The sequence below is a fragment of the Argiope bruennichi genome, chromosome 2, assembly GCF_947563725.1.
Source record: "Argiope bruennichi chromosome 2, qqArgBrue1.1, whole genome shotgun sequence".
Taxonomy (NCBI): Eukaryota; Metazoa; Arthropoda; class Arachnida; order Araneae; family Araneidae; genus Argiope; species Argiope bruennichi.
The window spans coordinates 121098491-121125916 of record NC_079152.1 but is presented as its reverse complement, the minus strand read 5'-3'; the positions used below and the strand labels follow the sequence as shown (position 1 = coordinate 121125916).

At 29.9% G+C, this 27426-nt stretch overlaps 1 protein-coding gene across 1 annotated transcript in view; it reads right to left on the bottom strand.

Moving 5' to 3' along the window:
- LOC129962315 (angiotensin-converting enzyme-like) overlaps positions 1-27426 on the bottom strand; it is a 62603-nt gene that overhangs the window by 8680 nt on the left and 26497 nt on the right. The window contains exons 8-21 of the mRNA XM_056076061.1: positions 22500-22669; positions 20106-20230; positions 17946-18044; positions 17411-17555; positions 16690-16788; positions 15422-15544; positions 14272-14460; positions 9826-10069; positions 9008-9172; positions 8014-8116; positions 6337-6480; positions 4706-4897; positions 3011-3108; positions 2362-2531 (exon numbers count right to left, since the gene is read on the bottom strand). Coding sequence (XP_055932036.1) covers positions 2362-2531; positions 3011-3108; positions 4706-4897; positions 6337-6480; positions 8014-8116; positions 9008-9172; positions 9826-10069; positions 14272-14460; positions 15422-15544; positions 16690-16788; positions 17411-17555; positions 17946-18044; positions 20106-20230; positions 22500-22669 — 2066 coding nt within the window. The remainder of the gene's footprint in view (positions 1-2361; positions 2532-3010; positions 3109-4705; positions 4898-6336; positions 6481-8013; positions 8117-9007; positions 9173-9825; positions 10070-14271; positions 14461-15421; positions 15545-16689; positions 16789-17410; positions 17556-17945; positions 18045-20105; positions 20231-22499; positions 22670-27426) is intronic.

Below are 27426 nucleotides of genomic sequence, written 5' to 3'. Positions count from 1 at the left end.
GAGCAAATACAGTGATGGATTTAAGTGTCTTGTCGACCTAGGGAGTGCTCATTAATAGGCTCCTTTAATAAAATGATCGATTCCGCTTCATATTTCAACTCATTTTCATCATGACTTATTTCACATGACATCATGACTTATTTTAGAGTAATATTTTTTTATTTGATAAATCTGGTGATAATGCTTTTTTTATATCTATAATGACTCGAAACATTATAGTATCCACTTTTAGAGCAACATTATTGTGACAGATGTTTGGTTTTAATAAATATTAATAATTAAGCTCCTGTATTCCCTTTGACCTTGGATTTCCCCTATTAGATACTAGTAAATGTAAATATCTCCTCCTTTCATCTTTCCTTTCACCCCTATTTTGATGGGCTAAACCTATCCTAACGCATGCGCGAAAGCGCGGAGGGTTTTACAATCCTAAACAGCATATATATATATATATATATATATATATATTATTTACTGAAAACCTTGTGTACACTATGTATTGGTGATATTTGTCTGCAATTTTTGAGTCGAAGACTTCAAAAAATAATAATCAATACAATTGTCGAATATAGGAGACATTTCCCTAACGAAGAATTTCTGCACTGTTCGTGAGCTTATACTATCTGCTCATGTTTAAAAAAATCATTATAAAAATATACATCATTTGATATGAATATTTGAAACAATTCAAAACTATTTATGTTAGAAATTAAAATAACAAAAAGGGCAGTTATATTTATTCTAAAAATCCTCGCAATTTAGTAAAAAAGTAGAATAAAATATGAAAAAAAATAATTAAAATATACAGTGTTAAAAATAATAATTAAAAATATATTTTTTTCAAAAATAAATTGATTAATTACCAATTTTAATATGCAAACTTAAAGTTTTTAAGAACAGGCAATATTTTATAAATAATATAGATACAGTTCGGATGATAGTTCGGTAGATAGATTTAGGGTTCAAATGTAGGACTTTTCCAAATTTAAACATGCAAATTTTAATCACAAAACAATTCTGAAATATTTCCAATAAATGTAATTAATTATAATAATTTATCAAAGAATTTAAAATTACTGATTATTGATAATTACTCAACAAATAAAAAGTTGGGGAAATTTTTGAGAAGTAAAATGAAATTACACTCATATTTTCATTCCTTATCAGCATTTTAAAATGCAATTTTAATTCCTTATCAGCATCTTCAAAACAGGCGAAATATTCTTGTAGTTAAAAGAAGGGGAAGGCCAAGAGGAGATTTCACCTTGAATAGTCTTTGAAATATGGCTAGCCCCAGGAAAAAGAAAAAGAAAACGTATTGTCCTAGATAGATGCTTTATTTTTGGAAAGAGGGAGTAGCGAAAAATATCTGGAGCTTTTGCTGATGAGAAATGTCATTCATTTTTTATCTTTATCAAATCTTGTTACAAAACAAAACAAAACAAATTTTATCTAAATAAGCCAAATTTGTAGACGTCTGTCTGTCTGTGACAAAAAATTATTCATAAATGCTTTGAGCTAGACGGTAGAAATTTGGTATACGATATTTACTCTAAATTTGCAGATTTCTGTCAAATTTTGTGCAAAATCTGTTCAGAGCAAGTCCGTCTGTTCGGCAGTGCGAATATAAGTTAACACGATAACTACAAAACGAAGAAGGCTAGATAAATAAGATTCGGTACACAGATTTAATATTTATCATGTAGACATGAGGCAAAATTTGAGACAAAACTAAAAAAGGGTTAACTGTCTGTCGGTCTGTACTTTCAGAAAAATATTAACGCGATAATTCATAAACACGGTCATTTAAACATGTCAAATTAGGTGTGTATTTTGTGACAACGAATGTAGTTTTGTGTCGAATCTTTGTTTCAATCGATGAAGGGAAAACGTGTCTAAAGCACAAATTCGATTTTTTGATACTGTTAACCGCATGCCAGGGATTAATCGCCAAAAAATTCGCCAAGTATGACAGGATAGACTCAATAAAAATGCTAAATTGCAGCTAAAAGTCAGTATTTCGTAGTTATTGTACGCCAATATCATACAAGGTGTTCTCTGGTATCACAAGTTAATTAGACAGCCTGAGAGACACTTTTGGAGAAACCCTTCACGCTGGTTTTCTAGATGCTATTGACGTCTTTCGTCAGCATGAGCCTACAATTATGCGTAAACGCAGCCGAATTTAATGTTTAATATCGATAATTTCGTGTTTGTATATTATTGTTTGCCTTTGTCTTTTAACTGGTTTGATACAAGGATTGCCATAAGAACTAATTCCTTCATCGATAAAAGATTTTTCATTTTCTTGTCTTTGTATTCAAAATAGCTATTGTGTAAAGAAAAAGTTCTTTTTTATACCTGAAATCTTTTTCATCTGAGAAGTCCCAAGCGGAAGCGTGGCAAACCATTTCTCTGTCTTTGGGCTTTTCGATGATGGAGCGCTCCCAGAATTCTGGTGTCATTTTCTTCATACCGATGGAGGTGAAAAATTCTTCCGACATTTTAAACATGTCCAGGGGGGTCATTTTCTGAGACAGAAAAACTTTTTCAAAATTTTAACTCTTAGAGCTAATAAATTTCATTGATTAATATTTAGTAGATTTTTCATATAAAGTATGTTTCTGTCTTAAGTAAGAATTTTTTTGAATGATATTCAAAGGAAACTATTTTTTTTAATTAAAAAGAATGCAAGCATTTTTTGAAGAAGACAAACATGCAATTTTCTTTCAATATGATGGAAAGCTAGTTTTTCTTTAAGAAGTGTGATTCAAAGTTACAGTTTTTAAAATATTAAATGATGCATAAATTACGATTTTTCTTTTGTTTTGAACAGATATTTATACTGTATTTACATAAAGAATGCATATTTAGAATGTTATAGAACGCATATTTTTTATAGACGTGAGAAATTTCACTTTTTTTTTTTTTTTTTACTGATTTGTCATTACATAATTTCATTTACACTTTACCATAATTGATAAAAGTGAAATAATTAAATTAAGTTTACCTTTGCTTTCATTGCTTCTGTTATATCAATGAATTTTTTCTTGGGATATGGTTTAACGATATCAAAAATGTTACCCCATTTTTGAGCCCACATGTTTCCTGAAAAAAAAAAAGAGAAAAAAAAAATGTGGATTATTCTAGAAAATTACTGTCGCAAAAATTTGGAATTCTTCCTTTAAAATTTGGTGCAATGAAATCGTGGGTAAAAAAGATTTCAATTACAGTTTTGTTGAATTGCAAGAATTATTAAATACTGAAATGAATACTGATTGGATATTACTATCATATTTGTAAATGTTATTGTGCTGGTATTTAAAAAGTACTTGAGAAATCTGTATTCTGCAAAATGTCCCATTTTTGCAAATAAATTCTCTTCTTTATTTTTTAACTTCCGCCCCCCCCTGGGGCACCTAGAAAGGAGGGTAAGAAGCCTCCGACATGGTGGTTGGTTCTCGCCACCCCTGTGGGTACACGAAAAGGTGGGGGTCTGGCTCCTCCTATCGATGACAGGACGTACTTCTTTAGAGAAAGGTTTTACCGTGAACCGGTGATGGCCCTTAGGACTCAGCCACAGTTCCCGCCAGACTTGCTGTAGCGGCGGTCCAGTCATTCAGTTCTTTATCTGTGTGCCTTCGAGGCGGGTCGGAGAGTCAATGATATGACTTATCTTTGTAGCTTTCTTCGTATTTGTGTTGTACTTTATGGGTTACAAAACAATAGTTTTTTTCAAAGAGAAATGCTGTTATTAAAGTTTGAAGAATAAATAAAACGTTTGTCTAAAACAATTAATTAGGCATGTAATAATGAGACATCATGAGACACTTATCTCACTCAAATACAAATCAGTTTTAAAATATATTGAACCAGAATTCTTTAATAAACATGATCCAACAACTTCATATAATGAATTTTCGATTTTTGTTTGGAAAAATGAATTTTATACATATAGAATATCCAGAAATGCTTGAACTTTATAATGTTCCAATGATAGTTTCCAGTTACAAAATCGTAATATAAAAATTTTAAAGCATAGATTCAAGAAATACCAAAAATAACATCGAAACAATTTAACAAAAAGAATTCAAAGAACGTTTCTTATGTTACGGGTTCGAATTTTTGCAGAATTAATGCGTGGAAACTAAAAACTGATGAAATACAGCCTGCTGAAAATATTAATACGAAAGCAGCGACAACCCAACACTAATTCCTAATGTTGGATGACAACGTGTTAGGAAGATGCTCCAAATAAAACTGCAATTAAAGTGAGAGTAATATGTTGTTAAAATCATTGTTAAAAAGTAGTGTTATATTTAATTAATAATCCAGCCATATATTTAATTAAATACAACCTGCTGGAAATATTAATACGAAAGCAGCGACAACCCAACACTAATTCCTAATGTTGGATGGCAACGTGTTAGGAAGATGCTCCAAATAAAACTGCATTTTAAAGTGAGAGTAATATGTTGTTAAAATCATTGTTAAAAAGTAGTGTTATATTTAATTAATAAAACGCCAACATTAGAGGAAGTTCTTTCCAAAATTTATATGCATTAGGGTCACCATATTAGCCATGTACATTAATTGTTTTTTCCTAAATTGAATGTTTTAAAATTTCATTTGGATACATGATACTTCATCTATAAGAATTGTATTTTAGATTTGATTTGTTTACATCTGTCATCTAGAAACTTACCAAGCAGGTGCGCGGGAATTGGACCGTCTGGTTTAATGCCACTACATGGGTAGCGCTGGATCAGCTTGCGTCTGACATAAGCGTGGAGTTGCTCGTAGAGGGGCTTAATAACGTTCCACAGTTCGTTTACATCTTTTTCTAACGAGTCACTTTCATATGCTTCCCTCCACATCTCCCCGTTATCCTTAAAACCTGCAAATTATTACAGAACATAATATTTTAATTTGGTTAAATATAAATTTACTGTAAAAATGTGTTCTATATAATCTTTTTGGTTTGAAAATTTACATTAAATTATTTTTTTTTCATTTATTGCTATATAAGATGATCGTTTCTGGTTACCTGAAAAATTCATTTAATATTTTACAGTTATAGAAGATAAAAAAAGGTATTTCTATCCAATCTGATTTTATGGAATATTGATGCCAAAAACCAGTTAAACTCTTATAAAATACTAAATTTGGATGAGAAATGCATTTATTGCAGCTTAAAGGCATTGAGCAATTTATAATATAATTAATTATTAAAACCCAGTTCTATCTCTAATAAATTTGAAAAGTATCATAACATGGGTTTTGAAATTACCCTGTTGAAAATAATCCAAAAGAAAATTTATCACTTATCATTGAAAGTGAATAATGAGCAAAATAAAATGATCTCGAAATTCTTTTCTTTCAAAAAAGTCTAATAATTGAATTTTATTTGTTACTTTAAAGTACCTTTTGTACCTACACCATCTCATTAAAGAGAAAGAATGTTTAAGTATAATTTACGTTTGAAAAATTTTGGAACAATAATAATACAAAAAGAAAATGATTGAATTATGAATTTAGTAAACAATCTATAAAATTGAAGAAAATTGTTTTGGGTGGCAAGTTGTTTCTCTTAGGAACAGTAATGAAAATAAGAAAATATAATTATTATTAGCAAAACTGAATGAAATATTCAGCTTTAGGTGTTCTTTAATTAATTGTGATTAATTTTGTTAGTTATATCGAAGTATAAATTTTTCTGGGTAATAGCAATCACCCATTGTTAGTGCTCGAAGTACCTTTTATACTTTCTTCTTTTTACAGGATCATTTCTCAGGCTTCCGCGAGACAAACTGATGTTTTGCCTTATTGTCGCGGCAAAGTATTATTGTTAATTTTATTAAAAGAACCAAAGAATTGTTTAGCCTTGAAATTTATCTATAACCATAAACAAGACTGTATATACAGAGTGTTCACTCTAATCCTGGTCCAGTTGCATGCGTTTTTCCATCGGTTTTGAAATTAGCTACTGGGCGCGAGTGGACACCTTGAATGCACATTTGTGTAGTGGAGTGGACACCTTGTATATCCATAAATAGAATTTTCATATTGCTGATTCCAAGAGAGCTTACTTGACAAACTTTTCGATTTCATTTTCCACAATTTTGTACGAAGGATGCAAAATCATAACTATTACAGACGCTACTATGAATACACATGAATATTTTAGCAATAAAACTGGTTTGTGAATGAGATTACTATAAATAATAATGACGTTCTGCAATAGTCCAATGTTCTTTATTGCTGAGAATGTTCTAATTATTTCCGATATTTGGCCTGAAGAACAAGCTTTGTAAATGACAAATGAATTACATTTACCATTCAGACAAGCTGCTTCGTTGGATAAGTCGACATATTTGAGAAATTTGTCCTTCACCACTTTGCCGGAAACATCTCTCCACTTGGTCCAAACATACTTCAGTTCTGCCTCATTTCTGGAGTTCATGAGGATTTCTGTCAGCTCTGGAAATGTGAAATAATTGATTAATGGCTTGTTTTTTTAAAACAGTTTTATAAACCATAATTTTTTGAAATACTATGAGTATTTTTAGCTTTCATTTTTGTTCAAATTAATCTTTTTTTCGTGAAGTTACAATTTTATGGAACTCCGAGCTTAACTTAGTGTAGTTTAATTAAGTTCTTTTAGAGTTTCGTTTAGAAGCAACACGATGACTCTTTTCGACTTTTTTTATCACAAAGGTTTTTTATGACTCTGGTATAATAAATGCAAACTGCGTCATGCGGTATATTTGTGAATAAAAATATTCCAGAATTCTCTATAGGGAACATCGCTGGACTTGAAAGTAGCAAATTTAGCTACTTAATTCTTAGAAAGCAGGTGTTGATCAAGAAAAGATTTTTCTACTTTTATTACACTGTTAATAAATAATCAATCGAATTTTAATATTTTTCCTCAATAACTTCAGAGCATATTATTAGACTGTAAGCTATTTTTACATTGACGTAAAATAAAAAAAAAGGTTTTAAATAATACCAACGTTTTCTTTAATTTTTAATAAATTTTGAAAGAAAAATTAATATATATTTTATAGCAATATTTTTTGTTACCTGAATCTCTACGACGATATTAAATACATTTTACGTGCACATTATTGCTGCTATATAATTAAAGAAAATTTTTAAAACGAATATAAAGTATATAAATAAATCATAATTAATTATCTTGCCATAGGTTAAGACTATGAGTTCGTATCTTCTTCAACTATTCATTTTCTTGAACTGTGGATAAGTGAAGAGGACATCATATAAAACTGCATCGGTTTCTTATAATTTCTATTAGACCCAAACTTATAGCAAATAGCACATTGAACATAAAATAATCATATCTATAGGACGCATTTTTTGTATTACAAGGTCTTGAAATTTAGTGCCCTGATTTTGAAGGCAAACATAATATCAATCAGATACTTAAAATGATATTGAAAAATAAGTGTAGATAATTTCTTTTTTTCATTTCCGATTTTAGGAAGAATTAAAATTTCCATATAAGGAAGGAAAATCATGATATTCAGTAAGCAATCATGAATGATATAAACTACGAATTTATCAGTTTAGTTTAATTATATTAACGTCCCGTTTGAAGCAACACTAGGGCTATTTTGGGACGGACCTCGTAATTTTGAACCGTGGTCAGATGACGAGGGCGACACCTGAGCTGGCACCCCTCTCTCCACACCACACCACACTAGCGGGAGGACGTTTGGTCAGAACGGATTTAACGTGCAACAGACCCCCTTACACGACGGTTCTTCGGTGGAATCGAGCCTCGAACCTGAAACCCTCCGATTCCGAAGCCGAGACCTTACCACCAGGCCACCGCTACCTACGAATTTATCAGAGGTGTATTTCCAGAATATTTGTTGGTGGGTGACTTCACTGATGAATTAAATTCTCGATGAGGAAACATGCTTGATAGGCCGAAAATTCATTTCGTTACCCATTATCTATCATTTAAGATTATTCTGGAACTCTTACCTGGATCTAAAGATAAATCGCATTGTTTACTGTCCGACGAATTGAATCGGCAAATTTTCGCTTTCGCGTAGACATCTTGCATATCAGCAATCAATTTGTTGAACTGCAAATAAAAACAAACAATGAAAGAGGGCGTTTCATAAACACGACTTCAATTTTAATGTCAATATTATCAAGCACTTGAATGTTTTCTTTTAAACATTTTATAATACTGACATTGAAAGAGAAACAATATCACATGCATTGAAAAAAACAGGAACATAGTTTTGATAAGAAATCAGGGTGTTAATCACTTATTTGAAGATTTATCTGACTAGAAGACGGTTTCTTTGGTGTTTAATTTTTAAACTATCAGTCAGATTTAAATACTTTTAAAAGCATAAATCTTAAAACATGAAGTTATTCATGGATATATTTTTTAATTCCGGAAATATTTTTTTAATATAAAATGTATAACCAACAACTATTTCAAAACGCTGAATTTCTATCTTTATTGTAAAGTTCCGTAGTCTTCCAAGACGCATGGTAAGATTTTAAGATAGCGTGCAAAATCAAATGCAATTCGATATCATTCAGCGCAAGAATATCAACAACCCTCCTTTATTACAATGTTTTGACTTGACTTTCATAATTTTAATTTGTTGCAACTCAAAATGGATTAAGAATTTTGTCAAAATATTCAATGTATGAAAAAATTTGTTATCAATGTTAAAAAGATTTTTTTTTACAGAATTTGAGAATTCCATTTAAAATTTTCCTATTGGTATTAAAGTACAAAGAAAATGATAATACAGAACATCATTAAAGTACAAATGAATAATTAAAGAATAAATTATTGTTGTTACTTAAAGTTCAATATCAGATACAGAATAAATGATATATATATATATATATATATATATATATATATATATATATATATATATATATCCAAAATTATAACAAATATACTGTTAGAATTTAACAAAGTGATGGGTTGGATATCTTTTCATACCTCCTTAAATTTATCATCAGGCAAAGCTGCTTTACCGAGGACGGAAAGGTTCTTGAACCACCTGTAAACCGTTGCGTTTTTGTCTTTAAAATCTTTCCATGCGAAAGATGTTGCGTTTTTCCAGGTTTCTTTCGTCAGCTTAGCTACTTCTTGTTGCATTTTGAACTAAATACCGGAAGAAAATATCCCATAAGAATTTCATTCAAAAATTAAATATTTCACGCAATATTTTGAGATACAAATATTGAATATTTATTTTTAAATATATTTCATTGTCAAAAAAAATCTATAACGAATAAAATTTCTATTCCACTAAGAATTAATAAATAATCAAATGAAATTTTTATTAATATAATTTAATAAAATTATTTAATAAATAAATATAAACATATATTTTTTAAATTATAATGTCTTTATGCTCCTTGTAACGTATACAAAATCAAGACCATGCGAAGGATTTTCTTTAAAAATTAATTTATTATACAAAACGCGTGTCCTGCAATGCATGCATTTTATATGTTTCTTTTTCTTTAAATAGATTTTTTCCCTTTACTTAAACGAGATTTGTATTCATAAATTAGGAATTATTCTTAAAATCTGAGGTATTAAAATAAACATTTGAAAATTTGAAATATTTTGTCTAAAATCTGTTCTTGTTTCCTCAAAGTTGCTTGCACACACAAGTTGCTTATTAACAGAAAGTATTATAGCTTAGAAAGATACCATCCTGAAGTTTGCATTTAATCATCGTATATTTTAAATATAATCTGCTATGAAATATTTCATATTAAATTTTCTTGCGACAATTTGGAACTTACCATGGCTTCTTTATTTGGCTCTGTAAGATTGCTTTCATAATTCCACCTTGCGATGGCGGCCTTATTTTCAGTCTGCGTCTCTATAAGATCGTTGTTTTCGAGGAACCGCAATGCTTCTGACACATCAGTGTTGCTTCCGCTCACGTACTTTTCTTTCACATTACTGCAATCTGCCGTTGCAGTCATGAAAAGACTCAGCAGACTCACAGTCAGCATACACCACATCATCTTGAAGATCAAGAAGCTGCAAATGAAATTGTTTTAAAGTAAGAAACGGACATCAAATCAAGATTCTGTCGACCATACAGTGTATATTAACTCCTTTAAAATAAGAAATGAACATGAAAACATATGAATAAGAAATGAACAGGAATTTCTTAAAAAGCAAACATAAGATGAAACTAGTAGAAAATCGAATGAAAATGTTATTCAAAAAGAAGTTAGCTAAACGAGATACAGGAACTTTCTCATAAAGAATAGATTATTTAACAGTTTCAGGTACAGCGTATTTGGTCACAAATAGATCTTAGAATGCATGATCGCATTAAGCACATACATTTGTATGCTATCTTTGATACAAAAGATTTATCAAGTGCAGATATTGTAAATAGAAAGCCAGTTTAAAATCATGCCACTTACTGTCTTAGAGTACATTACATTTATGACACATTACCTAATTTTTATTAATAAAATGCAACCAAAATCAAAATGAAATATTTTTTTTTTCTATGGCGTTGTTGTGAAATTCAGCTGCGTATTGTTTCCTAGAACTGAAATATTAGAAAGCATTTTTGTCGTCTTCTTGGATTTAATTAATATGCGTGAAAAATTGTGAATAAAATGAGCTAATTTCAATTCTAGGAAAAATGAAAATGTGGTGGAAAAAATTTATTTTTTCAAAATAAAACATATTTTTTTTTTGTAGATTAAAAATCTGTTTTGAATAATAATGAATACATTTGAGATATATTTTTATACTGCAGCAACAAAAAATATGCCAGGACAAAAAATATTGTTTCTACTAGCTTATTGTAAACATGATACGATTATTTTTCAGAATATATTATTACTCAATTATAATTAAAAAGCCATCTTTATTTGATAGACTTTTTGGTTCTTTCAAATACAGATTATTTGTCTAAAAACACGACCTAAGAAGTACACATTATCTTTACGAACATATCCGATCTTACTTCACGTTGCTAATCAATATCATTGTGAAGGGAATTAAAATTTACTTTATTAATATTTTTTCTTTTTGGTAGAAATTCGATGCCCATCCATAGCTTTAAACAAGAACAAAAAAAATGAGCAATTTATTTCACATGTACGTAATTAATATTATACAAACAATGCAGCTCCTTTTTTCCCCTTAAAAATTATGTACTTAATATTCCTATTTCTGAATTTCTTATATCATTCTGTGGAGTCAATAAAAACCAGCTGACGTGGTCTCTCAAAATTTTCTCGTATACTTTGTAATAAAGGTGATATTCCAGAGAACACCTTTCAGGCATTGGCGTGCAATAATTAAAAAATATTAACTTTGGGCGGGATTTTAGCATTTTCACTGGATTTGGTGTGTTATCCTTGGCGAGTTATTTGGCGATTAATCCTTGATAGACAGTTTATAATATCTGAAATTAGAACTTGTGGTTTAGATGCATTTTTCCTAAGCCGTTGAAGCAAAAATTTGACACAAAACTACAAAAGAAAATTTCATACCTAATTTGATATATTTAAGCCATTACATTTTTGAGCTATCGCGTTCACATGTTTCTGAAAGTACAGACCAAGAAATTGTCAAGCCTTTATTGAATTAAGCTCAAATTTTGATAAGTGTCTATACTATAGATGTTAAATATATGTATCAAATTCTATTGATTATTTACTCATGCAAACAATCGGACAGACAAACCTCCTTGGAACGGAATTTGCTCAAACTTTGATAGAAATATACAAATCTGGTGTGAAGACCTTATACCAAATTTCCTCCTTCTAGTTCAAAGTAGTCTTGAGTTATCTTTGTGACAGACAGACAAAAAGATAGATGGACGAACAGACAGACGGACATTTTAGAGATGTGTGTTTTTCGAATTCAGGGAGGTCTGTAACGTAGAGTTTGACAAAATCTCGAGTTCGAATTCCTTGATGATTACAATACATTCTGTGTACTTCGTATACGAAAAAGAAAAAGAGTTTGTTTACTAAATGATTGAAATTCTCGTCGTGAAAATTGGCTCAAATGCAAAATCATTTTTTTGAATATTGATTTTTAAAACAAGATTGTTCGATTGTAGTGAAAGCACACTGCCAATCCAATATCCCAAGCATTTTTTGAATATTGATTTAAAAAAAGATTGTTCGATCATAGTGAAAATACACTGTCAATTATATATCCCACTCGCTTCATAAGCCTTCACTTTATAATTTTTAAAAATGAAGCTCTTTATTTCAGCGACGTTCTTGATTGCTTATTTGGAAGCTATTGCTTGCGTCTGGATTTCAAAATCTTGGAATTTTCCCTTTGAGGACAGCATAAATTCTTCGTTCATAAAACGATTATGGAGGTACTGAAAAATCTCATTACATGATTCTTCATGTTATGCGATAGAATATTCATGTTATGCTTAATCCTTAACTGGGAACATGCAGTATCTCAGATCGCTAAGGAAAGATTTTCGGCCACCCCTATTATATTTTTAGCTCAATCAAATGAATTGATCTTGTACTTTTTGTTTCGTGACCTTCCCTAAACGTGCACTTTTTCAACCGGTTTCAGCGGATGCTTTTAAAAATATTTCAGTTATTTCTTTGCACGACGTCTGTAAGACCGCACTTCCCTTTTAGTGTTCCAGTATTATACAAGGTTTAGCAGATGACTCTTATGATTCGTCCTCAAAATATCATCCAACTTACCGATCCTCGTTATGAAACAGAGTTCCAGAGACTTTTAAATGGAGCAGAAAGTGATTTTAGTGATGAGGATAATTGAACAGAAGGATTTTTTTTCGATAAAAGTCCTTTCCGACTTATCTGATATGTATGTTCAAATAAAATTTTTTTCTAGTGATAATGTATTTTGAAAAAGTTTTAAAATTTATTATATAGCAAGAGAAATATCTACAGATTTTAAAGGCTGATTTTTTTACTAGTACTTAACCTGTATGTTTAAAATGCCCTGGCAAACCATGTTCCATGTTTCTGCATAGAAATGATGCCGATGAAAAACGGATTGATTTTACTTATTGTCAATTTTTTTAGTTTTCATATAGTTGTTGAATTTTCTCTTATATTGTTTTCTATATATTCCTTTGTATACTGGAAAAATAAATATGATTTAAAAAGTAAAAAGTAATATTTTTTTTCAAGAATGTTATTTGTTGTAACATGTAATTTGAGAAGAAAATGTATGTTCAGAAGCAATTCCTGTTTTTCACTGAAAATATATTTTGAAAAAAAATTTAAAACATATTTATATGTCAAGAAAAATATCTGCAGAATATATTTATTGATTTTCAATATTAATACTTTCATTAGAAAATTTAATTTGAGCGTAAAGAAAATGCGGTCTCGTAGACCGTACCTCCCCAGTTAAGTCCTAACTTTTCACCTCCCCAGTTAAGGGTTAATGTAATGAATCTTCAATGCCTCAGTTATTACCAGCACATCTAATACTTTTATGAGCTTTCGATAATCACTTCTCAATCGTTATCAACTCTGCAGCAATATTCGGGGTCACAATGTCAAAGAAGAGCTTTAATCATTTATCCTTTTCCTCTTTCTGGCAGTTAGCTCTGCCCCATAAGGTATGTCGTAATCATACTGTTAAATAAATGTTTACTTATTTTTAGAATATATTTTTATTTTATAAAGTTAAGCACAATTTGTGCCTTGATTATGCTGTCAGATGCATATTTTTTCCTTAATAATGTGATTTTGGCCTTTACTGATGTAACATCCTGCATTATTATTATCGCGATTTCCACAGATTTCAAAGAATTTGCACAAATTTTAATAATAAAGAATTCATAGTAATTCAACAATTTCAGCTATACTATTCTGAAATAACTCAACAAACTTTAATACAGCCAAATTGGACAAATTATATTATTTGTGGAAGCATTAAATAAATAAAAAAAAAACTCGATAAATTTTGTAAATAAACAAATGTTTTATTTAAACATGAAGTGAATGAATTACAATTACTTTTTCCTGTAAATATACAGGGAAAAAATGAAGGGAGAAATCCTGACAAATGAATAAATATTTTTTCTATACATAGAACTCAAAGGCAAAAATCTGAAGACTTGTTCAAAATTCAGTTATACCAAATCCTTGTTTATGTATTCACTGCAAATACCTTTCAAGCTTTTGTTTCAGTTTCTCTAGATTATTTATTGACTAACTTTACCACTTGATGGCTATCGGATGCTGTCAAAGTTTTATGGGCACACCATTGGGTCACTGCTGGTCCATCCCAAAGTTTCATTCTTGTTTTGAATTTTTAACCATTTCAGGAGGGGAGCGAAGTACTCAACCAAGGGCCTGGCATTCATTTTGTGCGTTGTGCCCTGCGTTATAACTTTCATGGCTTCGTTCCAATGGACGGATTTACCAAGGCTCAACATATCGCTAAAAATTAAAAGAAAAAAAATATTCTTAAGTATTTATCATACTCATAAATGATTAAATTACAAAATATTAAATTCCAGTGCACTTTCTATTTAAATACTTAAGAGGATTTATAATAAAGGAATTTAACAGAGTAAAGGAAAATTTTATGAAATTCATGTTTCGAATAAAAAAGAAAAGAAGATGATGATTTGAAAAATGATCGTCAATTCCTCTGAAATAATGTCTTGAGAAATTGTTTCTAATTCTTTAATTGTTTTAACTGTTTTTTTTTAAATGTTGCGTTGTCTCTTATTTTTGTTTTCTTTAAAGAATTTATTTTGATTTAGCAATAACATTAAAATAAAGTAATTTATTATTATTATTATTTTGCTATACCAATTCAAACATGAGTACCTCATAACTCTAAACTGTGGTTAGGATAAAAGAATGGTGCTTGAGGTAACCCCTTCTTCAAATGTTTAAGATCAAGGCGTTTGATTCATGTGAAAATTTTAGGCGTTAAATATCTACAAAGAATGAAACTGCAATCTCCTTTAATTCGTGATACTTTAAAAGAGCAAATTAGACTGTACCACTAAGTCACTACGACTTAAAAAAAAAAAAAGATAATGTAAAATTTTCCAGAAATGGTTGAAATTTCAGAAAGCTTCAGTGAAAAATTAATGATGAATATTTCCTTTTAGACATAAATAAAATCATTTAGTGTTTCAAGATTAGAATTAAAAAATATATCGTAGCATTTTACATTTTAAATGAAAAAAAAAGCAGTTTTATTAAATGAAGCATTAATTTGATAGCATGCTAATTTTTTTCGGATCAAATTTTCTCTTCTCTTAATAGGAAATTTTTCAAGGAACTATCGCATTCTAATTTTTACATTTAGTAAGAATTATAATATTAAATTAAATTGTTTGATTTGTGACAAATTGAAAGAAGAATTTATAGGGCATTTACATACCCCAGCAATTGTCCTGCTTTTTTGTTTTTGTATATATCACACTTATGCAGAGGTCCTTTGTGTCCCGCTGCGTCGCATAGCGCTTTATGGAACTGGAACTGGATAACATGGCTAACAAAATACCTGCAGAAAAAAATTTATTTTAAATTCAAAGCATGCTAATGGTAAAAATTTATATTCCAGAGTTTTATATATTGGAATTAAATTTATTATCAAAATTAGAGGAAAAATACGCTTCTAATTCTAAAGAAAGTTTTTTGTTTATTATTTCTATAATCTTCACATCTTTTTATGTTCCGATTTGTCTCTACTTCAAAGAATGGATGACAGGACTTCAACAGAGAATGATATCTTTAGCTATTCAATTAAAAAAATGTTTATGATGATCTCGCCATCATTTCTCAGGCGAGTATGAAATGGGAGATATCTGGTTGTTAGCACGAGTCATGAATTTTGATATTTAATATTATTACATTTACAATTTATTTGTTTAAAAATACTGAAAGAAGAATATGAGCTGTTGTTCGAACTGCAACCAAAGTGGCACATATTGCGAATTAAATGAGCTATGTTGCTTTGTAGGTTTCGGAGGAGATGCCAAAAAAATGACTTTGAAATTCTTCCAGCATCTCATGATTAGACTATTTACTTCCTTCAAAGAAACATGTTTGGAAATCTACAATCCAAGTGGTTTATTCATTGCCCCATTTAAAAATTATGCTAAAGGTTTTGTAAATAGATGATATTATATGAAACAGCAGATTTGCTTCGAAATTCCACGTTTGTGCTAAACTAAAAAAACAAAAAAAAAAAAAAAAAAAAAAAAAACAACAACAACAACAACAACAAAAAAAAACAAGTAAATTCCCACTGTGTAGGCATTTTGCTACTCAATGACTTCTGTGAACTATTAATCTACGGTTAAATAAAATTTTTATTACTTGAAAATTCATACAATTACTTGACACATATATGTCTGTAAAAATAAGATTTCGCAATAAATTTTCATTTACTTCCTAATATAACAAAGCTTTGGATTTCTGTACAATTGTAAGCTTTAATAACAATTAAATACTTCTAGAAAAATATCAATCATTTGATTAATTTTAATTAAACCTTTATTCCAAATGAGATTTCATAATATTAAATAAAATATTAAATTTTGCATACTTCAAAAATACACTTTTATTAAGCTTAAAAGTACTTAAAAGAAGAAAATTTCCATATTTTTACTTTGATGGGTTTTTTTTCGAATGAACTTCTCATACCTTATATAAGGAACATCAGCGATTACATGGTATTTTGCTGCAGCATCCAAATCTTCGTTAGTTCTTTTGACTGGAGGGCAAAGTCCTTGGTATTTTAATCTAAATTGGAAGAACAGAAACAATTTGTTATTTTTATTTCAGCATTTAAGTTTTCTAAAAAATATCTACTTAATTTTATAGTTGATATTAATATCTAAATATATTGTGTTGAATGCTATTTATATATATATTTTAATAAAAATTTTAAAAAGGATATTGTTACGAAATTTTTCTGCTACAAATACCGCCAGTAAATCGTAATGACGCAGCGCATTTAATCTCAATAGTTCAGCAACTTGCTTGCTGTCTAATCTTCTCCAAATCTTTACTTGTCGGCGACTCCGACTCCTCTCACACACAACTTCTTCTGACGATATACACCACCTCTTCCCAGCTTCAGAGTGCTCGTCTTTTATAGTTCCGGGAGGCGGGTCTAGAATCTTCAGATCAATCAGGGCGTACCTGGGTGTATCTCGGTTATTACTGGATGGATCGTGAAAGTTCTCGAACTTTCCGGTATTATCCATTTAGTCGCCAAACTCGCCAAATTTATCGCCAAGTCGCCAAATGGTCGCCAAGCTCAGCACGCACAGTTCAGATCTTACAAAGGTTTTAACGGTTTTTCCAGGATGACACTATTCGTGCCGGATAGCAAAATTACAGATTTGTAACAATATCTTACCTGAATTCCCACCATTTCGAATTGAGTTCATCTTTTTTAATACTGCCATCAAACACTTTCCATCTCCAGGCGTCGATGAGATACCCAAAAGGCAAGAAAGCAATCTTTCCCAAGGCTGTCTGCATTAGTGTGTTGATATCACTTTCTGCAAAATGTGCATGTTTTTTTTTAATATATAAAAGTTAATAATTCAGGAAAAAAATGTACATGTATACCGACCGTTTTTAAATCACTAAGAAATTATTAAAGGACTATTTGCTGACTTACAGTAATAATTTAAATATTAATAAAAATCTTTAAATTATACTTATAATAATTTTATTTTTATATATATTTTTTTTGGTGAAAATTGAAATTGACTAAATATAATTTTTTTCTTACTGAATTTATGAAAATAATAAATTAACATGATTATCTTAATTAAATAAAGTTGTTACTGTTATGATTGTTAATTAACAATCTCTCTAAAAATGATTTATTTTTGAAAAGTTATGTTGATAGATACTTCTTTAATCTTAAACATCATATTATTTACCTTCATCTTCAGATACTTCTTCGAGAAGATCTACTTCTTTCAAATGTTTTGGAGTTGCTACTGACAAAGCTATAGTATCTCCTATAGCTTCATGAAAACCTGAAAGAAAAATGATTTTTTTTTGATGGTTTGATATAAATTTTTTTTTGAATATTTTAGCATGTTTATAAAATTGGTTTGAGTATTGATGAAACAAAATATAATTTGCATGTTATGATAACAACTGCATTTATGTGTTTTCGTTATTTATTTGATAAATCTTATTTTAGGACTCTGATAATTAGGAGTTTTGGATGACGTAATTTTGAAAGCTTTCTCCTTTTCAGTATGTTAAAACAAATCAAACACACAATCAGATGGTAATTGGAATATCGGAAGTTTCAATTTGTATTTGTGATTGTAATAGTGAATACCCGTACAATTTTGGCAGCTTCTGTTTAGTCATTCGTGATAACTATAGCCGTGCATCTATTTCATGAAAAACATACTTTGTTAGCAACTTTGTCATGATTATTGCTGCAACTCTATTAGCACAATATATTGTATGATATTTCTACGACATTTTTTAAGTATTCTAAGTGATGCAAAATATCGTCAAATATTGCATTATTGTTTACCATTTTACGTTAATAGGGAATTAATTAGATAATTGTAATTTTTTACAAAATTTTATTTCTATAATCTACTTCCATTAAAAAAAATCGACAAATAAGTTTTGATAAAATTTTTTAGTATTAGACCTAGAAATCCTTAGAAACGTTTTTAGTCCGAGTCCGTTTGTTTATAGATATATCTTAAGCATGAGCATGTTAAATCGAGAACGAAAAAAAAAATGTAAATGGAAGTTGATATATGTTTTTTGCATTAAAGTTGTAGATTTGTGTCAAAGTTTGAATGTTACCAATCAAAGACTACTATGATTGTTTGACTTTTTATCAATTTATATGAGAACATAATTTTTAAAAGTGCAACGAGCTTTAACGAATATCCAAAATTTCATCATGTAGCCTTTACACCAAAATTCTAGATCTGCCACAAATTTCGGACCAAATCAGATAAAAAGAAAGAGTTTCCCTCTAAAATTCATTGTTGCCTCATAGCAACCTGATAATGCAACATTATTAGTTTTGAATTTTATTCTTCTCCATCATATATAATAAATTTTGGACCAAATCAGATCAAAAGCTTTCTATTCAAAATGCATCGTTGTGTATCTGTTGTTGATCCCATGAGTTAGAAGCATTACCAGTTTTGAATTCTATTCTTCTATTAACATGTATAAACATGCTTTTTAATTCTAGTCATTGTTCTCACTGAATTTTTGTTGCATTCTAATTATTATTATGAGTTCTGACAATTCATATTGCTTATATTAAAAAGTTTTCGTTGTCCCATTGCTAAAAAGTTTATTAATAGTCTTCGTTGTCCCATTTGAGAATTTTGAAGTCAGGTATCAGATCTAACTTTCTTGATGTATCTCATTTCATCATATTTGAATCACTGTTGTGCATAACGAAGCTTGACACAAAATGTGCTGTATTGTGATAATAATAATAATAAAAAATTCGACTGGAGAACCCCTCAGATGCAGAAAATAAAATCAGTTTTTTCTAGAATTTTATAGAATTTATATATATATATATATATATATATATATATATATATATATATATATATATATATATATATATATATATATATATATATATATATATATATATATATATATATATATATATATATATATAGTCGGTCGAAAATTTATCAATTTTAATACCTTAGATATCGTCTATAAAATATAAAATAATTGAATAATTTTGGAATCTTTTGAATTCGATTAAAAATTGTTAAGGACAATGTACTATATGAAAAAGTATGCAATTTACAGAGGTACATTGTTACTGTACACTACTTTCCCATGAGTCAAATATTCCAAATTCACTAAATAAGGCCATGTGTAATATATGAACACAATATCAAATGTTGAGGTATTTTTTTAGTTCTATAGCTGTAAAAAATTGCATAAGACTTTTGTCTTGAATGATATGATTCTTTAATTAAAGCTTCTTAGTATTTTTTTTTCTTATTAGGAGTCTCGCATAGTTATATTCCCCAAGACTTGAACAATTTTATACTTGGTTCAGAAGAAGGATTTCTTACCTGGATTTGCTCCTTCTCGGAAAACTGAAGGTAAAGGAGCGTAATACATATCATATTCGATGTGACCCATTTCATGGTGAACGGTAATAAAATCTTCCATGTTTACTCGGGTACACATTTTGATCCTGAAAATGAATATTTTCACTTTTTTTATGATATTAGTCTGAACTACAAAATGGTATACACTATCTACCAATAAGTAAATGGAGACCTGAGTTGAAAGAGATAAACACAATTTGTCCATATTCAATAGTTGATAGAACCACCACCTGAGGCAATTACAGCCTTAAACCTCCGGGCATGTTTGAATGATGAACATACTTGGACCCCTCGGCTTGTAGAAGACACGCAAGTTTTTTTCTCCTATTTTGGGCGGTTGATGTACCTCTTAATTCGGCAATCCAACTCTTTCCAGAGGTTTTCTATAGGATTTAGGATTGGATTCTGGGCAGGTCAGTCCAGTCGGTTCACATCATTCTCATCATATTAATCCATTGCGGACCTCGCAACACGATAAGTGGCGTTATCATTCTGCAAATAACAATGATGCAACCCGTAATATTGTCACATTGTAGAAAGCACTTTGTTGTCTAGAATAGTGGAGCAGGAGTCGACGTTGAGCTTACCGTGAATTGGGATGAAGGGTCCCAGTCCGTACCACGAGAAACCTCCCCCAGACCATAATTCCACCCCTGCCAAACTTTACTGTACGCAGAATGCATTCTGGTAAAATACATTCTCCATGCATACGCCAAACCCAGATTCTGCCATCCGACTGGTAGAGACTGAACCTTGATTCATCACTCCAGAGAACTTGTTTCCACTCGTCTACGATCCAATTTCGACTTGCCTTGCACCATCTCAACCAAGCAGCGCGGGGTGGAGTTTGTAATCAAAAGACGCTTACTTATGGGCGGCAGCACGACTATTGAAAAAAAAGCAAATGTGCTTCCTTGCGGATGGTGTTTATCAAAACAACAATCCCGGATGCTTGTTGGAACTCCTGGAGCATGTGGGACATCGGTATAGTGCATTTATTTCTTGGACAGCACTCATCGGTCTCTATCTCTTAGTTTCGCGAATCTGTCGGATCGAAACACATTCCAACAACCATCACTCACCTTACACTTCTTAATCACAAAAGCCACTGTAGATTTTGGAAAGTTTAACTAATTATATATGTCCTTTAAGGATCGGCCATTTCTGTGATATCCAACAAATACGCCTTACTCGAAGTCAGACAGCTCTGAATTTCGAGGCATCTTGCATAGGACTAATGCCAATTCTGTTTCCTACAAGATATTTAAGTACAGAAGGCGTGAAGTAGATCAGGACCGCAGATAGGCTCATTTGCATGGATGTCCAAATACTTATTGGTAGATAATGTATATACCAAAAAATTCTTTTCAAGATTGAAGCAATTTTTTTAACAACGATAAAATAATCCTTATTTTGATTATAGATTTATAATACATGGAATTTTTAATTGGAGAAATTGACCAGAATAAACACAATATGTGTAATCAATAGTGAAAATGTGAAGTTAAATTACGAATTTTGATTTTAATAGAATAAAAATTGTGATGGATTTAAGTGGATTTTTGACCAATGCAGTGATTCTTCTTTTTGTAAAATAATCAATTCAATTTCATATTTCAACTCATTTTTAGCACGTTAATGGTTTATTTTAGGCTAATATTTTTATTTTATTAATTTAGATGCAATATTTTTATCTATATTATGAATAAAAATAATAGCTTAATAATAGTAACTTTAATAGAATAAAAAAATAATAGCATAAAAATAATGAATAAAAAATAACCCCATAAAAATAATAACATTTACAACAGCATATCTCTTATGCTATTATGTATGTATTATGCATCCATGTTTGTAGCATAATTCTTGAAACAGATGATTAGTTTTAATAAATAATCTAATAATTAAGAAAGGTGTACTGTGCTACTTAGGAGGCTCTACTTCTGGGTAGATGGAATAGCGAAAAAAATGTCTAGCTTTTGTCGATGACAAATGTCATTGGCCCATGACCTTCATCAATTTTTGTTAGAAAACAAAAAAAAAATCTTATACAAATAAGCCGATTCTGTTGATGACACTAGATATCAACGAAAAATCAGATTTGTGCCGTTTTTCTAAATGTCGTCAACATCTTTCGTCGGCAGGAGTCCGCAACTCAGGTGCAAGCGCAGCTAAATTTAATAATTAATATCGATAATTTTGTGATTGAATATTATTGTTCGACCATGTCTCTTTCTTGATTTGATACTAAGATTGCTAACAAAAATAATGTATTCATTTATAAAAGATTTTTTTCATTTTCTTGTCTTTGTATTCTAAATAGCTATTGTGTAAAGAAAAAGCTTTATCTTATACCTGAAATCTTTTCCATCTGAGAAATCCCAAGCGGAAGCATGGCAAACCATTTCTCTGTTTTTCGGCTTTTCGATGATGGAGCGTTGCCAGAATTCTGGTGTCATTTTCTTCATACCAATGGAGGTGAAAAATTCTTCCGACATTTTAAACATATCCAGGGGGGTCATTATCTGCGAAATCAATGCTTTTTCAGAATTTTAACTCTTAAAGCTAATAAACTTCATCGATAAATGTAGAATTTTTTTATTAAGTATGTTTCTGACTTTGGTAAGAAAAATATTTTTTTTGAATGATACTCAACTGAAACTGTATTTTAAATTAAAAAGAATGCAATCATTTTTAAGTTAAATCATCTGTAATTTTCTTTCAATACTATGTAAAGCTTGATTTTAATTAAGAAGTGTGATTAAAAGTTACAGTTTTCAAAACTTTAAATAATGATTTTTATTTTGTTTGGAATAGACATTTTTATTGAATTTTGAATAGAGCTCATATTTTTATGGATATGTGGAATTTTTCCTTTGTTTTATTAATTCGAAATTACATAATTTTATTTACCCTCTACCATAATTGAGAAAAGTGAAATAATTCAATGAAGTTTACCTTTGCCTCCATTGCGTCTGTTACATCAATGAATTTTTTCTTTGGATATGGTTTAACGATATCAAAAATGTTACCCCATTTTTGAGCCCACATGTTTCCTGAAAAAGAAAGAAAAAATGTGGATTAAGAATTGTGGATTATTCTAGATAATTACTCTCGCAAAAATTTAAAATTCTTCCTTAAATTTAATTCATTGAAATTGCGGATAATAAAGATCTCAGTTACAGTTTTGTTGAAATCCAAGAGTTATTGAATATTGAAATGAAAACAAACAACAATACGAAAGTAGCAACAACATAATACTACTTTCTAAGCTTGATGACAACATGTAAAGAAAATGCTTCAGAAGAAACTGCAATTTAAAGTGAGAGTTATATTTTGTTAAAATCGTTTAAAAGTAGGGTTATATTTAATTAACAAAACGCCATTATTAGAGGAAATTCTTTTCTGAATTTATATGTGTTTAGGTCAAGTCATTAAAAAAGTGTCTTAATTGTGTTTTCCTAAATGAAATGTTTTAAAATTTCATTTGAATATATGATACTTCATGAGTAAGAATGAGATTTAAATCTGAATCATTTACATCCGTGATACAACTTACCGAGTAGGTGAGCGGGAATTGGACCGTCTGGTTTAATGCCACTACGTGGATAGCGCTGGATGAGCTTGCGTCTGACATAAGCGTGGAGTTGCTCGTAGAAAGGCCTGATAACATTCCACAGTTCTTCTATCTCTTCTACTAACGAGTCACTTTCATATGCTTCCCTCCACATCTCCCCGTTATCCTTAAAACCTGTAAATTATTACAGAACATAATATTTTAATTTGGTTAAATATAAACTTACTGTAAAAATGTGTTCTATATAATCTATTTAGTTTGAAAATTTACATAAAAATATTTTTTTCTCATTTATTGATATAAAAGATGATCGTTTCTGGTTACCTGAAAAATTCATTTAATATTTTACAGTTATAGAAGATAAAAAGAAGGTATTTCTGTCCAATCTGCTTTTATGGAATATTGATGCCAAAAACCAGTTAAACTCTCATAAAATAAATTTGGATGAGAAATGCATTTATTGCAGCGTAAAGGCATTGAATTACTTATAAAATAATTAATTATTAAAATGCAGTTCTATTTCTAATAAAATTGAAAGGTGTCATGACCTAGGTATTAAAATAGTTCAATTAAAAATAATCGGAAACTAAATTTATCACTTAATATCAAAAGCTAATTAAAGCAAAACTAGAAAATCATGATTAGTTTTTTGCTAGATTGTCTAATTATTGAATTTTATTTGTTAAATTAAATTTCCTTTCGTATTTATATCATCTAATTAAATTGAAAAAAAAACTGAAAAGTAAATTTTATTTTTGAAATTTTTTTTGGAATAATAATAATAATAAAAAAAAATTCGAAAGTATTACTTTTTATAGAAACCATTCTATAAAACTGAAGAAAATAATTTTGAAGGGCTACTTGTTTCTCTTATGAATAATAATAAAAATAAGAAATCTAATTATACTTAGCAAAACTGAACGAAATTTTCAGCTTTTGGTATTCTTTAAATAATTGTATTATATTCTTTTAATAATTCTTTAATTAATTTTATTAGTTATATCTAAGTATAAATTTTGCTAGGTATTTGTGGTCACCCATTGTTAGTGAACGAAGTGCCTTCTATCCTTTCTTCTTCTAGAAATCTAGATTTCTAGATATTTTTCAACTGTTAATACCTTACGAATTAACAGTTGAAACAATGTAAAATATAATTATTTAATATTTAAAGCATTTTTTTAGAAGAGTTGCATGCGTGTTTCCACCGGTTTTGAAATTAGCTACTGGGCGCGAGGGAACTCCTTGAATTTGTGTAGTAGAGTGGATAAAATTTTCATATTGTTGATTCCAAGAGAGCTTATTTGATAACAGCATTTCGATTTCATTTTCCACAATTTTGTACGAAGGATGCAAAATCATAGCTATTAGAGACGCTACTATGAATGCACACGAATATTTTAGCAATAAAACTGGTTTGTGAATGAGATTACTATGAATAAAAATGATGTTCTGCAATAGTTCAGTGTTCTTTATTGCTGAGAATGCTCTACTTATTTCAGATATTTGGCCTGAAGAACAAGCTTTGTAAATGACAAATGAATTATATTTACCATTCAGGCAAGCCGCTTCGTTGGATAGATTGACATATCTGAGAAATTTGTCCTTCACCACTTTGCCGGAAACATCTCTCCACTTGGTCCAAACGTGTTTCAGCTCTGCTTCGTTTCTGGAGTTGATGAGGATTTCAGTCAGCTCTGGAAATATAGAAGAATAACGACTTAACAATATGTTAAATAGCAATATTATATAAATATTTTTTTTGAAATATCATGATTATTTTAAGTTTTTAATATTATTCAAATCAATCTTCTTTTTCATGGAGCAGTCATTTATAAATTTATAGAACTTTAAGCCTTAACTAATTTAGTTTAATTCAGTTATTTTAGCCTTTCGTTTTGAAGCAACAAGAGAACTATTTTCGATGGCCTTCATGCTTGACTTGATAAAGATTAATCTCTGATTTAATGCCAGCTAATTGTGTCATGTGGTATGTGTGGTTAAAAATATTGCAGAATTCTTTATTGGATAGATCTTTGTATTTAGAGTTAGCAAATTTAGCATTTTAGATAATTTTTGGATAGCTGGGGTTGAATAAGAGAAGACTTTTCAAAATTTATTACCCTATTAATTAAAAATGAATCAAATTTTAATAGTTTTCCTCAATAACTTCAGAGTATATAATACAGAAACAATTTTTACATTAACATAACATTAAAAAGAAAAGGGGTTGACAGTGTAATGACCATGCTTCCCTGCTTCTTCCCTGCTTGACCATGGTGACGTTTCTTTTTTCCACACTCCATAATTAGCATCCAAACAGCAGTATCAGCAATAGCGAAGCCCTACCGCAGTGTAAGTTCTTCCAGAAGTTCCAGCTGGTCAACCCCTTTAAAGTAAGGACATCTGGGCAATTAGTGTGAGTCCAGATCAGGGACCCCACCTGCATTGTATTTGAAACATATGTAAACCTGCATTCCTTACATTGTGAAGGGTGGCTCTTCAACGGATTCCCACGGTAGACGGTAGACCAATGAAGTTGTTGCTGAACGACTATTGGATAACCGGGAAAATGGTCCGATGTGAGTGAGGGTGGGGACAGAATAAAAGTGCGAGGAGATTGGAAGAGAGAAAAAGAATCGTGCAGCAGGAAGCAGAGAGCGGAGTGTCCAACGAGAATTCCACCCGAGAAGATTCGGTGGATCCCCGGGAGCTACGCCTGTGTTTGCTAGAATTTTGTACAACTTTTTCTCTAATTTTAATAATATTTTTAAGAAAATTATTTAAAATTTATTTTATAACAATGATTTCTGTTATCTGAGTTTCTGCGACAATATTAAATATATTTTTAAGATAACATTATTGTACCTATATAATTAGGGATGATTTAAAAAAAGACATAATATGTATGAATCAATCCTACTTAATTATCATGCCATAAATTAAGCCTATATGTTCATATCTTTTTTAATTAAGGTTTTTGAGATCTGGATAAGTAAGGATGACGTCACATGAAACTGTATCGTTTTCTCATAATTTCCATGCTATTCTAGACAAAGAACATACGACTTATTGCAGATTAAATGTAAAATAAGCCTGTCGATATGAAGCATTTTTTATCTAATCGGGATTTGAACTTCAAACCTGTGGTTTTAGAGGTAAGCATAATATCAATCAGATGTTTAAGATGATATTGAAAAGTAACCACAAAGAAATTTTTTACAATTAAGATTTCAGGAAAAAATGAAATTTCTACATAAGAAGGGAAAATCATGGTATGCAGTAAGCGATCATTATTCATTAATAATTATAACTACGAATATATGAGAAAGGAATTTCAAGAATATTTATAGCGGGTTGTTTTATTGATGAATGAAATTAACAAATATGCTTGGTAGAGCGAAAAGAAAAGCTTAAAATGTGCTTGGCAGAGCGAAAATAAACTTTATTATCAAAGTATTTATTCCACCATTATCTATCATTCAAAAATTTTCTGGAACTCTTACCTGGTTCTAAAGATAAATCGCACTGTTTACCGTCCGATGAATTGAATCGACAAATTTTCGCTTTCGCGTAGACATCTTGCATATCAGCAATCAATTCGCTGAGCTACAAATAAAAACAAACAATGAAATAGGCGTTTCAATAGCACGACTTCTATTTCAATGTCAATATTATCAAGTACTTGAATGTTTTTTTTTACCACTG